Source organism: Cimex lectularius, unplaced genomic scaffold (assembly GCF_000648675.2).
Source record: "Cimex lectularius strain Harlan isolate CLEC.00 unplaced genomic scaffold, Clec_2.1 scaffold4, whole genome shotgun sequence".
Classification (NCBI taxonomy): domain Eukaryota; kingdom Metazoa; phylum Arthropoda; class Insecta; order Hemiptera; family Cimicidae; genus Cimex; species Cimex lectularius.
Genome location: NW_019392723.1, coordinates 1884805 through 1903447, shown reverse-complemented (window position 1 = coordinate 1903447; position 18643 = coordinate 1884805). Strand labels below are relative to the sequence as shown.

The window sequence follows — 18643 nt, the reverse complement described above, 5'->3', positions numbered from 1 at the left end:
TATATAGTTTTTATGGCCAAGCTGTGGAAAAGACTGAAAAAGTTCAAGATCATAGGTTTAAGAATGCAATAAGCAACTTCTGAATATCACAAATAAACCTTATATTGGCTGATAAATTCGTTCTAAATACACCTTAGAAGAAACGCTATACAAAAAAGTTTGAGAGAGTGTGGTGCGCAGTGAAAAAAGAATATAAAGGTGCCTCTTCCAGATATAATCTCACTGTTTATAGCAGAACTAGTGGAAATTTAACAGGCTTAGAGAACTCTCCCTAGATCACGGTTCTAACCTTCACAGGACACGGTAGACAAATTTCCTATAATTTTTAGAAAATAAGAAAATACTTTATGTTTATTGATCGTTATGAATTAATTATGATATAATTTGCACTAATGTACTAAAAACTTTAGCCAAAATAAGAACATGAAAGGAAAAGAAAAAATCATGCTCCGGATAAGTGTATCTGTGTAAGTAGAGGGCAACAAGACCATGGGCAACTTGGCCATAGACGAATCAGAACAAAGGACTGTTGAGCTCCGTAGGTATGTGATAGTGAATGTCAAAAAATCAGAAAAGTATCACTAAAACGAAATGAAGGGAAAGCGTATATAATGTCCTTCTCTTCCTCCAGGGGCGGTCTGTGGGCATGAGAGCGCTCTCTGGGCGATGTTGAGCCGCTGATCGTTTGTGGGATGTGGGTGAAGACCAAATATAAAGAGATAAACGATTGTTTATAGTAAAAGTATAAATGTAGTAACATCGAGAGCAGCCTCGTGGCGCCGCGCCTGATACGGTAGGGTTGGGGTCAGGAAGGGTATGGAGGATACAAAAGAGAAGTTGACTAATAACGGAAGCTAAGGTTAAAAAAATAAAGGAAAGTGTAAAGGTGTTTTTTCCTAGTTTAGCCTGGTAAAGACATTGTTCGGCGACTTGCTTTCAGACGCAAAAACCTATAAAAAATGTATCCAAAAATCTGCAAGCTGAGGTCTGGACATGTTTTACCTGTACAGATTACGTATAGGAGGACCATGCCTGGAGGATGCGAAGTGGACAAAAGACCAGAACATATGATATGATGTGTACCAAATATGACAAGGAAGAAAGATGCGTGAAAAAATGATAAGGATGGTTCAAAACCCATTCAATTACATTTGTAAAGAAGACATACTCTAAATTAATATGTAAGATATAATTTATACAATGCTCCGCTATTTTCCCTGTTCATTTCGGAACGTTTTACAACACGAATATTAAAAGTCGTACCTATTTTTAATCATTTTTCCTTAAGAAATTTTTATACGAACATTGGTTATGAATCTAACATCTACAAATAAAATGTATATCTCGTTATCTCTTAAGTACACGTTATAAACGCTTATTGCAAAATAATTTAATACACTTTTAATACACAATTTTATCATCTGCCTTTGGCTGTTTGTCAGTTAGAACAAAACTATTATAAATATATTTAGGTATATAAAGAGAAAGCATTTATAGTCCAAAATCTCAATTTTTCTATTTATTTGTTTAACATGGATATGGTTTTGGGCTGGATACAAAATTTTTTGCATGATTATTTTCGCGACATAGATTTTTCGTTACGGTGAGCGAATATGGGTCTGGTAAGGATAGAGTTAGGTTAGAAATGGTGGTTAGTTGAAACAGGGTTAGAGTTAAGGTTAGAGTTAGGTACAGTTTGGTTAGTGGGGTTAGGTTTAAGTTAGAAATGGAGGTTAGGTAACTCAAAGTGAAAGTTAAGGTTAGGCTTAGGGTTGAATTTGGTTAGGTGGGGTTAGGTTAAGGTTAGAAATGGAGGTTTGAAACTTATTTACGATAGCCGCCAAAAGAATGTCTAAAAACTCAAACAAATGCTAATTTGCATATACCTATATAAAATAAAACGGCAAATATCTCAGCAGGATCCAATTTTCCATTAAAAATATTACAAAAGTGAATATTATTGAGTGTATACTACTAGTTCGGTAGATGCTGAAAAGTTAAATGGCATTAAAAGCAAAATTTGAAAGAGAATTGAAGTATTAGAATTGGCTGGAGTTAAAAGAATATTTCTCTTAACCCGACCGTAACTTAACCTAAACCATTACCTGCCCTAAACGATTCTCTAGCAGTAATCCTTCCTAACTCTCACATTACCTCACCTAACCTCCATTTCTAACCTAATATGAGACAATTAATTAAGGTTTTCAGTTGAGATAAAAAAGTCAATGGCACGAGCCGGATTCGAACCCACGATCTTCGGCTTGATACGCCGCTGCTCTACCACTTGAGCTATCGTGACCTCGATCCACTCGGACACTAACTTCCCATCTCAACCACACCTTTCGAATTTTTCCCTCCTTTTTGCCATTTTTTGGCATTAAGCCGAAGATCGTGGGTTCGAATCCCGCTCGTGCCATTGACTTTTTTATCTCAACTGAAAACCTTAATTAATTGTAAGATAATAATTGGTCAAGCGGACCACGAAACTAGTGAACCTAATATGAGAGTTAATGTTAGGGTATGGGACTGGTTTTGTTAGATGGGATTAGGTTAAGGTTAGAAATGGAAGTTAGGTTAGGTAGGTTAAAAGTTAAGGTTAGGGCTAGCATACATATTCATGACTCAATGTTTTTTCGCGATGCCGATGAAATATACGACTGCGTAAACGAGAGTTTTTTTACTTGAAAATTGCTATAAAGGTAAATTAAATGGATGTATTGAACTATTACATAGCATATAGTGTTAAGTAAGTTAATAAAGGACATGAATAAAGTTTGCTCCAATTTTGGTGATCATTATCGAGTGTTAGTCGTATATGTGCCAAATTACAAGGAATGATAATGTGCCTTTAAAAAACTTATCTTTTTTTAACTCGAACCTCATACGTCTAAAAGTAAAACTGCTTTACCTGAAACAGAAATAATTATAATGTTACTATACATAGCACTAGTTATTGTCTTAATTTACATAATTTATATATTTACATTACGCTTATTTGGTGATTAATATTCATGCAATGATGGAAGTGTATTACGTCAACTGTGTAGACTTTTAGTCAAGAAAAGCTCTAGTTCTGTTCAATAATAATCAAACGTTAGAGATGACAGCTGATGATTATTGCTAGGATTAGGTGAAAAAACATGTAGCTTAATCGTCGCATAATTCTGATTTGCCAATACTCGATGAAAAATCACTAAAAGATAAAAAAAAAGGTCTGGCAGACCAAAAAGCAGGAATAGGAAAACGAAATTTTTTGAAAACTTCTAAACTACCGGTTCATCAACTCACAAATTTCCATGAGAAGATCTCAAATTTCTGTAAACAACTCACACTCATGGGTCTTAAGGTTCTCAAAATTTTTAAAAGTTGGATCATTTATAGCAGATTATGTCTTTTCTTTTCAACTAATTGTAATTTGTGTCTAAACTCTTCGAAAAGTTACTATTAAAACGAATAAAACACATCGTTGAAAAAAAGAAAATCATTCCTGACCACCAATTTGGATTCCGAACAAGACACTCAACAATAGACCAAATTCACCGAGTAACGGACGTAATAGAAAAGTCTCTCGAAGAAAAACGGATTTGTTCTGCTATCTTCCTTGATGTCTCACAAGCTTTTGACAAGGTCTGGTACGAAGGACTCATCAGTAAACTAAAATGTATGCTACCAAAGCAGTATGTCGATATTATCAGTTCCTACCTAACTGACAGACTGTTTAGAGTCAAACAAGAAAATCAATATTCAAAATTAAAAACAATAAATGCAGGAGTGCCACATATTAGGTCCACTGCTTTACTTGTTATACACCAGTGATTTTCCGAAAATAGATGGAGTAAAAATTGCAACGTTTGCAGATGACACAGCGGTGATGTCACTAGGACCGACTATCACCCACTCGACCAAAATCCTCCAAAATGCATGTAATAAGATGAACGAATGGACACAAAAATGGAAAATCAAGCTAAATCAACATAAATCAGTTCATCTAATCTTTACAAACAAAAAGGTGGACCATGTTCCGTCGCTCACAATCGATGGAACTACTATACCATACAGCAATACAGCTAAATATCTGGGAATGACCTTAGATGCCAAGCTGAGATGGAAAGAACACGTGAAGAAAAAAAGGACAGAAATAGGTTTAAGGTATAGACAACTATACTGGTTGATAAGACGTGGCTCCAATCTTGCAATACAAAATAAAATATTATTATATAAACAAGTCATAAAGCCTATGTGGACATATGGTATTCAACTATGGGGTTGTACCAAACACAGCAATATCAAAATTATACAAACACTCCAAAATAAAATCTTACGTAACATGGTCAATGCACCTTGGTACATAAGGAATAAGGACTTACATAGGGATCTTAAGATCCCTGAAGTCACGGCGGAAATACAAAGATTTGCCGCCAAACACCAGGCTCGCCTCAGCCAGCACGAGAATGTGGAAGCGACCAAACTCTTACATAACCGAAACATGGTCAGAAGATTAAAAAGAACAAAGCCATATGAACTTGTGTAGTTAAAAATTAATAGTGAATAGTGAAATGTAAATCTTATTGTACCAATGGGTTTATAAGAATGTAAACATTTATTTATTCTATAATATTATTGTAAAATTAATGGTTGGTCTAATAAGACCAGTTTTAATAAAAAAATTTAATTAATAAAAAAAAACTAATTGTGATTTTAGAAGCATGTGTAATTTCTCGTTTTCGAGTTTATCTTAATTGTTGGTATAGACTTTTGAACCACCGAGCCGTATTGATTTGGTTAATGAGCTCATCGTACGCACAATCTGATTTATGGAAAGTAGTCATGCGATTTAGCCCAATCTGCCTTTTTAATGTGCCACATCCCAATCGGGATATTGTCGGTATTTTGCATAGGAGTAATGTCATGTAAATTTATTTTGTATCGGGATGTGGTTTGAACCCAATGGCTAATTTCACAAAAACCGATATCCCAAGCTATATCCAGAAAGAGAAAAAAATTAATAAAAGCTCTACGATGATAATACACGAATATGTGAGACGGTAGTCTGTAGTCTGTTCGTTTTCGATAGTCTGAGTAATTTCTGTTTAGTCGGGTCCATTTTTCGGGCTCGTGAAAGAAATAAGGGGTGTCTCAGCCTTATCTTTGCCTGGCTGTATGTTTATCGAATTGAATCTTTTTTTTTATTGATCATGCCTTTCATTATTATTCGTATAAATAAATTTTTTCACTCAGTATTTGTTGGGTTTGAATTTATAGACTATGTTCCAACTGACGGGTTAGGTTAAGTAAGGTAGGGTTAGATAGGTTTAGGAACGAGAAAGATTAAGTTAGGTATGGCTAAGACTAAGGGTGGGTGAAGTTAAATTACCATAATTCATTGTTTTTCCATGAAACAGAAGAAAATATGCAACGTTTTAGGATTACAACCTTTCAATTAATTAATCTTTTTATGTAAGGTTTCGGTTGAAATGGAAAAGTTAGTGTCACGAGGGGATTCGAACCATGATAGCTCAAGTGGTTGAGCGACGGCGTATTTTGCAGAAGATCGTGGGTTCGATTCCCGCTCGTGGCACTAACTTTTTCATTTCCACCAAAACCTTACATAAAAAGATTAATTAATTGAAAGAAGTAATTTGGTGAATAGACTACTAAATATAATAGATTTAATAAGTAAAACGAAGTATCATTTCACTATCAGCTCCCCGTGGCCCCTTCAAATGTCGCCGAGAATCGAATCCTGATTACACGACATTTGAAAAATGGCAAAAAGGAGGAAAAATTCGAAAGGTGGGTTGAATTGGGGAGTTGGTGTCCGAGTGGATCGAAGTCCCAATATCTCAAGTGGTTGAGCGACGGCGTATTTAGCTGAAGGTCGTGGGTTCGAATCCCGCTCGTGGCACTGACTTTTTCATTTCAACCACAACCTTACATAAAAAGATTAATTAATTGAAAGAATTGAATTTGATCAACTAAATATAATGGATTTATTCTAAATTTTAGACCGAACCAAGACAAACTGGCCAATTAATAAAACTAAGCCTCATTCATTTAACCATTTTTCTTCTGTAGTGGTTGAAAGTGCCTCGGGGGCTTTTGTTGAGTATATGAAGGACCCCACAGGATTTATTCGACCCGACTTTGCATTTAAGCTATTAGACCAGAAAACGCGCGAGAAATTCGAAATATATCACACGGGACAGATTGAAATTTGCCCTGTACGGAGTTTTCGACCTAAATGGCCGTAAATCAACCGACAGGTCAACTGCAGCCTACGGCCCTCACTGCGAATCAGATTCCTTCGGACCGCGGAAAACATGAGGTTTTTTTCTAAATCTAAACGATTAGAAGCGACCAGTCTAAGCCATTTGGTTGTTTCTTTTTACCTAAAATAAGAAAATAATATGAAGGGTAGTAATTAAATAAGATTAGACATATAAAAAATTACCCCCCCCCCAAAAAAAAAACGCTTTCAGTAAAATAAGCAAACAAAATAGGATTCGTTTCAAATACCCTTTAGAGCCATTAACTGCGATTTTTTATAGCAAACAAAAAATAAGAAATCGTCAAAGAAGTCAATACGTTCCGAACAATTACTTGAAATGGCCTGGAGGTCCCAGATTTCTTAAATACCTATCGTCTCATGAAAAATAGGTCTAGGAGCCAAGGAAAAAAAATTAAGAAATTTAAGCCTTCGTTGTGAATGTATTTCAGGGTTTATATCGGTCGATTTGTTTTTCACCTATGATAATATACAGGATCGTAAAAAATATAAGCAACATATATAAAAAGTTACGACAGCCAAAAAAGGCTCTCAGTAAAGAAGGCCAAAAAAATTGTTTTTGAATAAAAAAATGGTATTTGCTTTAAGGACTCTTTCAATTAAGGATTTTACTTCTTCATTTAGGTCCTCATACGAGTTTATACAAAAACGTAAACATTTTTGGGCTGGATTATCCGGGGGATCAGCTTTTTTTTCTTCCCCGATGTAAGGTATCCCACATAAAAATGTATAACTCCTTTGTATTTTATACAAATTCAACGTTATTACATCAATTGCAAAGGTGAATCTCTCTACTTTCAGCTTATGTTAAGAAGGTTTAGATTTTATATCATTATAATAGAGAAAATCAGGTACAAAACATGAAAAATTGAGCTGGATTACCTAGGGATTTTGCATAATTTGTTTTTTAAATATGTTTTTCTACCTTTGTTTTGCGTATATTTCCAAGTTATGATTGTATGTACATATATATATATATATATATATAATTTAAAAAAGAAAATAATTTAAATGATAATTCGGTCATAAATTACGTAGATATATTTACGGTAGTAAAATAATTTTTAGCAAAAAGCAAAGTTGATATTCGTTTTCTGAACCAAAAACACCTTTAAATACTAATATTTTGTAAAAATCATAAATTCCTTTTTCCCTCAAATTTTCGCCTTCCAAAGGCATCCGACTTTTTCTGTAATCACAAATACATCTGTAACTTTAAAACAACTTGAAAGAAAGATTCCACTTTCCAAAGGTTGTAATAACGTTGAATTTGAATAAAACATAGAGGAGTCATAAATTTTTATGTGAAAGACCAGACATCGGAGGAAAAATTGACCTCGGCTATCCAGCTCAAAACTGAACATTTTTCGTTTGCTATAAAAATTCTTCCTGCTATAAATAAAATAAAACCTTGTTAACTTATGTTAAAACAAGAAATATTCTGCTTTTCAAAGTTTTTAATAACGTCGAATTTGGATAAAATCCAGATTAGTTATGAATTTTTATGTGGAACACTGGACAACGGAGAAAAAAAACTGACTCTCGTATAATCCAGCCCAAAAATTTGTATTTTTTGTCTGCTATAAAAATTTGTAATTAAAGTCATTAGAGGGTGCTTAAAACGAAATCGATTGTTTTCCATAACCAAAAGAATTTTTGTAACCTACTTTACTAAAAGCGTTTTTTGATTTTTATAGCTTTTTATATATTTAATCTCATTTAATACGATCCTGCATGATATTTTCTTTTCCTAATTAAAAAAACGAATTGACTCATATATAATAACCTTAAAATATACGCAAAAAATATAAAACCATATTAAAAATTATGTAAATTATGATTCATGATGAGGATACCAAGAAACCGGGGTTTGTTATCCTCAAGGTTACATCCTCGTTGTTTCCTTGTGACCACCGGTCACTGAAATCTGAGGAAGACCTACACAGCATGGGTATAATCAATGATATCCCCATCATGGTCATGCAAAAGGAAGAAGAAACAACCAATGTTGTTTTCGAACATGAAGCAACTGACAAACCTACTGAACAAAGAAGACGCTAAAAAAATAAGTTCAGTGGTAAGAGTCAATGGTCTCCATCTTGAATATTGAATCAAGTCAGAGCAATAACCCGCAAGGCTGCAGTACTTGGGAGAATGCCAAACCCTTGCTTTCTTACCCTCATCATCATAAACACTGAATATGGCGTAATGAAACGCGTCTGAAGAACCAAACCAGCATAGACAGATAAAAATGATCGTTAATGACCAAAGCGATTAAATAGATTTATTTTCAAATGCTTATTGCCTCGGCAATGGTCTAAGATTCGACCTGCTATACTACAGTCTTTTGGTATTTGCATGTTTACGTCCTGGGCTGTTGTTCCTCCACGTGAGTTTTGTCTTGAAACAGTTGCACCTTTTTGTGTGTATGTATTGGTGAGGAACCTGCTACTTGCTAGTGTATCATCTTCATTTCCTTTCTGTCCTGATTGTCAAAGGACCCAGACAAAAGACACACTTTGAACCTGATCTTATCCCAGGTGAGGCCACTGCTTTGAGCGCAACTTGGCTTTTTACCTCTTTGCTGGTTTTTAATCTCCTTGGCGCAAAAGCTAAAGCTTTTCTCAAACAAATTAAAGAAAAACAACTATTTAAGTTATATCGTTTACAAAATTGGAGACGATCGCGAATGGATCAGCTGTTTGTCACATTTGGTAGGAGAGTTCGAAAAAGCGAGACTAGAACTATTTGAGAAAAATTGCTTTTAAAAAGTTAAGAAAAAGTTCCACCTCCCAAAATTATATGGCAAAAGTCCTCAATGCCAATGCAGTAATTTTACCCTGTGACAAACTGTTCTGTGCTTAAAAGAACTTTTAAATTGAAAACATTATTATATAGTTGTTGTTTTTAATGGGCATTTAATGAAAACCTTTTAATTTTTACCAGCTGATAGAATTTAAAGTCGATTCGTATATTCGTTACTAAGGTAGCATAAAAGCTACGGCAAAATCTAAATTTAACGTTTGCATCAAATCATTACGTTAGCCAAAATAATAAAGCCGTTACATTCTAAATTGTTTTAAGTGAGTTAGCAAAAAGTGATAACATTATTCGCAGTTGTAGAGTTGTTAACAATTGAATTTCGTCGCGCCTTCGATTTACAAAATGTATGGAAAACCGTTTTCGAAGACATTCATCTCGCACCTCTTTTTCCATAGAGGACTTGGGAGCGCAGTGATCTTCGCAGCTGATAAAAAAGACGACCGTCCAAAAGGTAAAGTGAGACGAACCGAGCTTCCGATTTACATAGATAGAAAGCCGTGTAAATCATGCCAAGTAGTAAACAGCCCTGGTATTTTGGAGCACTCGATTACATGCGCACGGCAAGAACTGTTCGCCCTCGTCGAAGAAGCTAAAATACTCCGAAAGCAGGTGAAGAAATTGCAGAACAAAGCCGATGAGAAACTCGAACGGATATTGCAAATATTTTGGAAAGAGGAAAATATAGGATTAAGGTTAGGCGCTATCGCCACCGGAGGAGCTGTGGGATTCGTTTACGGCCGGACAAGAAGAATGAAGAAAAGAGTGATCCGGGCGACCATCGGGGCTTTTATCGTCATACTGATAGCTTATCCGATCGAAATGAAAAAACTGGCCAACGATGCAGCGAATGCAGTCAAGAAGATGATTTTGGAGAACAAACCGATAAAAATAGAAGAAGACGACCTCGATGACTACATGGTATCTTCGAGGCAATGAACAAAATCAACCCCATCCTTTACCACCATCTACCTTCATGATGAAATCAAGAATAAATATCCATGTTTTGTCAACAAAAAAAAAATTATACTAAATGTAATTGATAACATGATTAAAAGTAATCCAATCATTCAATTTTTTCCATTTATTATAAAATAAGTAAATTATATATTCATTATGTATTATTTAGATATGTTTTAAATCAAACAATACAGGTAGGAAAACTACGCAATTTTTATAAGTTCACTAAGTTTTCAACCAACCAATTTTCTAATGGGTCATTATTGGGTCTGTCTTCACTCGCGGGTTTGTTGAACTACTCAAACGCGTTTCGGTATTGCGCCATCTTCAGTTCCAACAGTTACTCACTGAAGCTGGCGTAATGCCGAAATGTGGTTTAGTAGTTCAACAAACCCGAGTGTGAAAGCAGACCCAAATAAGTGACCCAATGCCGGTTCAGCGTGACTTCACCACTCACAGACCAACACTCAGCATCAACTCTTTTTTTACATAGATCATATGGAGGTAAAATAAAAATAAATCGAGCAAAACTATCCAATGATAGCACTTTTCATTTATTTATTTTAATTAATCTCACTCTCTGAAAGCCACTGTCTTTTTAGATGTTGAAGATGTACGCGAGGATTAGTGTGGAATTTTTGTAGCAGTCGTTTTGGTTGTTGAGGGTGGATCTAAAAATTCGTGATTGTAGAGTCTGAATTTTGCGGAAATGAAGGTTTGGTGTAACAGTACCTGTTGGCCAGGTAGGATGTAAGAATGAGGAAGTGTGTAGAAGGTGGATGTCCATGAGTTTTCAGAGCAACTCCAGGTTCGATTCAATCGAAAGTTCGACATCGAGGAAGACCCCTCGAGAAGCATTTTCTTTTCAAGGGAGGATGCGATGATGTCCACAACATGGCACTATTGGTCGCTCCTCCTAAACTTATAGTACAGTAGGAATTCAGAGGTTTGTGTGATTTTTTCGGCTTAGGGATTGGGTGAACTGTGGAAAACTTCCGGTTAGTGAGTGGTACGGAGAGTTGGATTATAAAGCATGGTTTGGAAAGCTATAGTTCTTTTGGGAATTGACGAAGGATTTAAGGGTAATGACGCCAAACCAGGAGTTTTCCGGAAATTTTTTAATTGCATATATGTCAGAAAGGACAAAAGACAGAACAGTAGTAGGGATTCTCGAAGATGACTGAAAGCGAACAGTAAAGCTGTTTTCTTCAACTGATGAGAGTATACGCACACTATCCTTTTAGTCATAGTCCAGAGACGTTTGCCCTCTAATGTCTATGTATCGTCCTTAAGTTTTTAAGTTGAGTCTGTTAAAGTTGAATCAAAAGCAAATCAGCTTTTCAATTATCGTTCGGATGTCAAACATTTAGTAGTGATTTTCTGTGTGGTAATGTTGACTCCCTTTGTTAGACATAAGTTTAACAATAAAAACCTAAACTTTAATTACAACAATTAAAGGGAAAAGATACTTTATTTGTAAAAAGCAGTAAACAAACATGTCATTGATTAAAAAACAAAAGAATTATAGTAGGTTCTGAGAAAACCGAATGGCAATTATAAAATATACAATAGAACATTTCTATTAAAAAATAACGTATATCTACGCTACAAACATAACAAATAGATATAATCAAAACTGTTAAATATTTATACATAAACAACTAGTCTTTGATGCATTTAAATTTTATAAAGGTCAATAACAGTTTTTCCTTCTTTTTTTCATTGTTTCTTCTAAAGCAGGAAATTTTTTTCTTTAAGCTCAACAGTGTACTGTAATGTTAAATACACATTTTGATGTATAAAATGTAATAGTTCAAATCAAAATGTGTTTTATTACACTGTTCAAAATTGAACAAAAATAAGTGATTATTGGAAAAAACTTTATTTTTCTAGGAGATCATATTTAGTAGAGATCTTCTTGTTTACACATGGTCTTTTTAGTTAGAATGAAAAATTTCACAATGTATATTAAAACAGAAACAGCCTAGAATTTATTGTAAGTGTTGCAACCGGTCATTTCGATCAACTTGATTATTTTCCTAAGAATTATTTAATTAACAAAAGTTATGTAATTAATGGCTCTTACGAATCAACAATCAATAGAAAAGGTTGTATGGAAAAACAGCACATCTATATCTGAGAAATCAGTGGCCTACTTTTACTTTTTATTTTATTAAATACAAATGCAGTTAAAACTATTAAGCCGTGGTATATTACAATACTGATGCTTAGCCAAAACAATCGAACCAAAAATCAATCAGTTTTTGTTTTTTTAAAGATATTTGTGTAAATGGTTAGAAATAAAAGCGACTAATCAGCTGTGATTACCTGTGCATACTTTAAATTGTTCCTAATTTTTATCATCACTAATTAAAACAATTGCATGCAAACTTTTTAGAGAACTGTACATACAACTCACAGACATAATTAAAACGACATTGTGGCTGATATGGACGTTAGAAAAAAAAAGGCATAAACAATATTTATTTTTTTATATTTGGGTTTGAATTTTCTGGCAAAAAACTTGGCCGTTTAATTTTGTTATGAGTTGTGCGTTTTTCCCGCCAACCCTTTGTCCGTAAATAAAAAAATAAATTGTAAAAAAACATGCCAAATCTTGTGCTCACCGCATATCCAATCGACATTAAACTTATTCAAAGATTATTTATTTAAAAAAATCACTGTATACGAACTAAAAAGAAATGTAACGAATCGAGCACTTAGAAGCAATGAAAGGTTTTGACAGCCCGAAAATTCATGCATAAAAATGTATTTTTTGTAAAAAGTTGACGAGTTTGCAAGAAATACTCACCACTGGCATTAGGTGGTCTGTACTTCTTACTCTTGTCACTTTGTTCTTGTAAAGATGTTTTTTCACAAATCTTTCTAACGTTTGATTCCATTTCATGAATGAAACGTATGCTATATATATACTAAACAATACTGCTGCTTCATACCAATATATATGATTGTCTTTGAAGAAAAGGATCAAAATAAGTAAAGAAGCTGAATAGAAGGTACAATCTCTAAAAAGGGGCCACCACGTTAACGATAGGACTGTACGTGAAAATATAGCACACATCCCGATAACGAACAAAATGTTGAAAACCGCCGAGCCGACTATAGTGCCTATACCGACGTCGTCGAAAGAAACAAACACACCGATTACACTTGTAAATAGTTCCGGTGCTGAGCCTCCTGCGGCCATGAACGTCGCTCCTGCAACGTCCTCCGTTATTCCGAATTTTTCTATAACAACGTCCAAAGAGGGTACGAAGAATTCGTCGCACACTATAGCTAAAGCTACGAACATGTAGACTACGCCGATAATGTGAAGAACCACGGCTCCCTTACGCCTTTGTTCCATCGAAAATAAGTCTTTGGGAAAAAGAGGTGTTTTTTCCGTACTATTACCATGGCACTCAGTGTTATTTTCTTGCAGACTAGGCTGTAATAGAATCAAAAGGAAAGCGAGCGTATACAGGGATACTGGGGCCATTTCGACAGTCTGCTACTCTCTTTGTACAGAACGTTCTACTCGCAAGCACAAGGTGAGGCTTGGCCTAAAAATCGATATTCCCGCACAAGCGCTCCTAAGGATTAGCCCCAATTCAATCCACAATAATCGATATTTACTGAAAATCCATTCAATTTATTACTTCGATCTGTATATTTCAAACGTCCGGTCATAATACAATCGGCAAAATCTATTTATACTTTAATGCAACCGCCCAGCCACCCTAGTACTGACAACAGGCTCATCTTTGGTCATTTCGCTTTGGGGCACACCCGGGGAAAATTTGACTAACCTAAGATTTCCCGCTAAAATAAATTTTCTTCTATAACGACAAACGTATAGTACACTCATAAAAGAAAAGTAATTCAGGTCATGCAGGAGGACTAAACGTCCAACATCTCTTTGAGTGTCACGAACGACATAGTACACAAGTATCAGTTCCAAACACAAACTTTAAAATCTTTTATTTTACATCAAATATACCAAAACTGCAACAATATTAAAAATTTTATCGATAAACATTATCTTTGTGCTGTTCATAGGGTGATTTTAGAATTAGTTTATAAGTCATCAGAATATGGCTAGTTTTTAAAAACGTGCATGTGTCTTTTAAGTTACGCTGCGGGGTGATGGACGTGTAATAACAGTCCTTACCTTGGTCTGCTGATAACTATTCTTATTTACCTCTTGTCGTCTGTAGTGTGATGGACCTGCATTTTGGCCGTCTCCGATCAATTCTGGTCTGTCAGGCGCTGGGCTTCACAATATCTTCAACGCTGGGTAGTTTAACACCCTGTAAGAAACTATCGGTTCGGTCGTCGAACTAGGACTATTTTTTAGGCAAGCGCATATGCCTTTTGAGTTATGCTGTGGGGTTATGGACATGTAATTTGATCCTTACCTTGGTTTGCCCTATCCTCGCAGGATTACTAATTTACCTCTTGTGGGTCTGTAGGGTGATGGACCTGCAGTTTGGTCGTGTTCGATCATTTCTGGCCTGTCTGCCCTCCATGGTTTGGTCTGTCGCGTTTCAATTTCTCGATATCTTCAGCGCTGGGTCTCATAACACCCTGTAAGAGACTATTTCATTCAGTCATTGGGCTAGGCCTAGTTTTTAGACAAAAGCATGTTCCTTTGGAGTTATGCTGTGAGGTGGTAGACTGTAATTTGATCCTTATCTTGGTCTGCCTATCCTAACTAATGACTACTTTAATTTACATATTGTGGTCTGTTGTGATAGACCTGCAGTTTGTTCGTCCCCAATCATTGAGGCGTTTCGGCTTCTCGACTTCTTCAGTGCTGGAGTTCAGGAAGAAACTATTTGATAGGCATCGGTTAGACAGACGCTTGTGTCTTTCGAGTGCGAGGGAGTTGGACATGTAATTTGATCCTTACCGATTATTTTGGTATAACTAACTAGGCTGGTCTGTCTGACGTGTTTCGGCCTTTCACCATACTCTCACCCATAAGGTGACTTCCCTATAGACCCAGGAGACCACCATCAATCTGGCGTCTGCGGTTGACTAATGATGGAAGCAAACCACTTATTTTCCCATCCTTTTCCTTCCCCTTTCCCTACCTAAGTAAGGGGTTACCTTAGCAAGGGGTCCTGGGTTAATGAACCCACAGCCCTTGGGAAACGGGTGAAAACAGTAGGGGGTTTCAGCTCCCTGGTGGGCGATCAGTCTCACCTTCAAAATAACACCGGTCGTGGTTTGTAATAGAAATGCATCTTAGCTGGAAGGTGCCGGCCAACCGGAAAATGCTCTTTTCTACTCTCGGTGGTGTAACGGAAGGTGAGATAAAACCCACTTGAAGATGCACAATGTACTGAGGGCACCTTGGGCATCCGTAAGTCGCGAAGGTGGGAAAGGTGCGAGGGACATTCCGCTATATTCAATGTTGGGTCTGATGATGATGATAGTGCTATAAAGCGTTGATTAGTCACCCAAGCACTCCAGCCTATTGGGGTTATTGGACCTTTCCTGGTTTCTTAGTTAAATTCAACCTATCATTCATTTCTTAGGAAAGAAGTCATTGACTGTTATTGCTGCTTTTTCCCAGTTCATTTTTATACCCTAACTTGCAATACCATTGAGCACTTCGATAATATAAGTCGCAGTTTTTTCCTCCTCATTGCATAACCAGAAGGGTCATCGTTGTACTAGCATGGTGTAGGTGTTTTCTCAGATTCCTGGTGAGCCCAATCGCTCCCCTGATTTTTACCTGATTATCTGTAGCAATATTTTTGCCAGTTTTGGCAAGCATTCATTAATCGTGAGTATACAATGCCTGGCACTCTTGAGTTCGTCCATTTCTCTTTTTGTTGTTTTATATGTCTATGTGGCTTGATAATAAACGATAAAAATATACTAAATGAAATGTTAAGTCTAAGTGGTTAAAGACACTGACTTTTACCTAGGAGTAAAATTGGCCCCTAAATTAATATTCACTGATCGCAATAGAGATTTAAATACAAAACACGTAAGCAATTAACTGAAATGAGTCAAAACATTTGTCAATAACGGTAAATAACAAGTAAGATAGGCTAAGCCCTCGTAATGGCCATGTTTTGCGGAAGTGTTAGTCTTTAGCGCCGTAAGGTCAGACAATCCTTATAAAACAGTGGTTTCATTAGAACTATAATGAGCTATTAATATCCGGAAACTTTTAAATTTTTTAATCTGAGGTTCTTAAAACTTATAAGAACTCAGTTAGGAAGATGATCACCAATGACTGATCTAAGGTCTTTGGTTATTTCCTCAGTGTAGAGTTGTAATTATTGAACTCGTATGACATTCTCATCGTCAAGGCTTACCAAATGATATTGCCATAGTAATCAGGTGAAAATTCGCCACATTAAAAGAGCTCATCCAAAGAGTAAGATGATAGAGTAATTGTGTTGAAGAAAGAAGTGTTGCAGTTCAAAAATGAGGTTAATTGCCTGGGAATAATCTGTGACAAGAAATTAACCTGAAACCAACACCTACAGCAAATGATCGAAAGTAAACTATCATTAATGGCCACAAGAATCCTAGATAAATGGTATATTGGTTATACATGGTAATAATAAAACTTGTACTCTGTTGCTCATCAATATGGTGGATTAAAATAAGCTACCAGACTTTTAAAAAAAAAATTTAAAAGAGATAGGGCTACATACCAGCACTGCCACATGAGAAAACATACACACCATGGGTAAGCGAAGGATCGAATAATTTGAACTAAGGAATTAGGGAAAGTACATTAGCCTGAAACTTCTTTAGATAAGGAGTGAATCAATTGAAATGAACTAAGGAACTAAGAAACATACAGTACACAAAAAACTGCTTTAGAGAAGGATCAAATCAACTGAACTGAACTAAGTAATTTTGAAAAGTTCAATAAGCCAGAACTTCTTAAGAGATGGATTGAATCAATTGAACTGAACTAAGTAATTCTGAAACTTCAACAAACCGAAACTTCTTAAGAGATGGATTGAATTAATCAAACTAAACTACGGAACTAGGAAACTAGTTAGTTTAGTTACTTACAATATGATCTTTTGAAAAGAATATTCAAATCAATTGAACTGAAATAAAGAGCTCAGAAAAGTTCAATAAGGAAAAAATTTTCAAGAGGATACAATCAAGCTAGTAAACTAAGGAACTAGGAAAACTACAATAATAAGCCTTATACTTATTAATAGAAGCACCAAGTCAAGTGAACTGAATTAAGGAACTAGGAAAAGTACAGAAGAAAAAAAGAAAAGAAGAAAGGATTTTCCATTACCATCTTCAATGAACCAAACTTTTTTGCTCACTTTAGGGAACTAGGATCGGTAATATTTGCCAACCTACGCTGAGTCTTACCAATCTTGCCATTTTTCCATAAATTTTCGGTTATTAATATTTTCAAAATCCCCTCTAGTTATTAGTACATTCAGCTGTGTTCCTACGAGTTTTGGCCATCTCATCTACCTTCCCATTACATGCATTCCCTCTGACCCAGCATATATATATTTCTTTACCTCCCCTCATGAGAGTGTAAATTTTCTGGGCGGTCTCAGTCAGAATATATATCTATTATTCCCTATGGCAAAATTCCGGAGCTGGGAAGCTGCATTCAAACTGTCTGTGAATATGCAAATCTTTGTGTATTCTTAGTCGACTGTACTCCAAGGCCTTGGAAATAGCTAAAAGTTTAGTAGTGTACACACTTCATATACTTGGTAGACAAAACAGTTTACCATATTCGCTTTGGGGGTCACAAAATGCATATCCTGTGCCCCTCTTCGATTTTGAACCGTCCGTAAAAATAGGGTGGCAATTTGGAAAATTTCTGTACATGTCAGCCCTAAACATTGATTCAATTATGTGAGGTGGATAATTAATGTAATGAGTCAATTCATAACACTGAATTTTGTTACTAATTGCTTCATAATCAATTTTAAATAGTGGTTTATTCAGATATCATGAGCTGCGGTCGGGTATATGGGGTACCCGACCACATCTCACGATATCTGAATAACTATCGATTAACGGTCACTAATCTCTACACATTTAAATAGTGGATTAACGAAACTTCTGTACAAAGAATATATCTCAGGAACCGATGATAAAAATGACTACCATAAAAGGGAGTCTTTTCTTCTGCCAAAAACCGTATGTGAGCGTCCTCAGGGCTAAGAAACTGAAGTTTTGAAAACAGTAGGCTATTTCTGTAATATAGTTTTATTAAAAATTTAATCCAGAAACCTTTTAAGAGAATGTTCGAGTCAATTGAACTGAACTAAGGGACTAGGAAAAGGTACAAGCCAGAACTTTGTAAGAGAAAGTTTGTATCAATCGAACTTCACTTCAAAAAGTTCACCAAGCCAGAAACTTTTTAAGAGAAGGTTCAGGGTCAGTTGAACTGAACTAATAAGCTCTGAAAAGTTCAATAAGCCAGAAATTTCTTAAGAGAAGGACCAGTCGATTGAATTGAATTAAGAAATTAGATAAAGTACAGTAAGCCAGAGGGCTGTAGTGCTTGGGGAATGTAAACACTCTGCTTCACCTTTCATCATCATCATTAATAAT

At 35.6% G+C, this 18643-nt stretch overlaps 1 protein-coding gene across 3 annotated transcripts in view; it reads right to left on the bottom strand.

Annotated features, from left to right (window-relative positions):
- Positions 1-13601, bottom strand: part of LOC106671976 (sodium/potassium/calcium exchanger Nckx30C) — a 64123-nt gene extending 50522 nt beyond the window's left edge. For all 3 annotated transcript variants that reach the window (XM_014403008.2, XM_024226699.1, XM_014403016.2), the window contains exon 1: positions 12879-13601. In XM_014403008.2, coding sequence (XP_014258494.1) covers positions 12879-13565 — 687 coding nt within the window. In that variant the 5' untranslated portion in view covers positions 13566-13601. The remainder of the gene's footprint in view (positions 1-12878) is intronic.
- Between the last annotated feature and the right edge of the window lie 5042 nt (positions 13602-18643).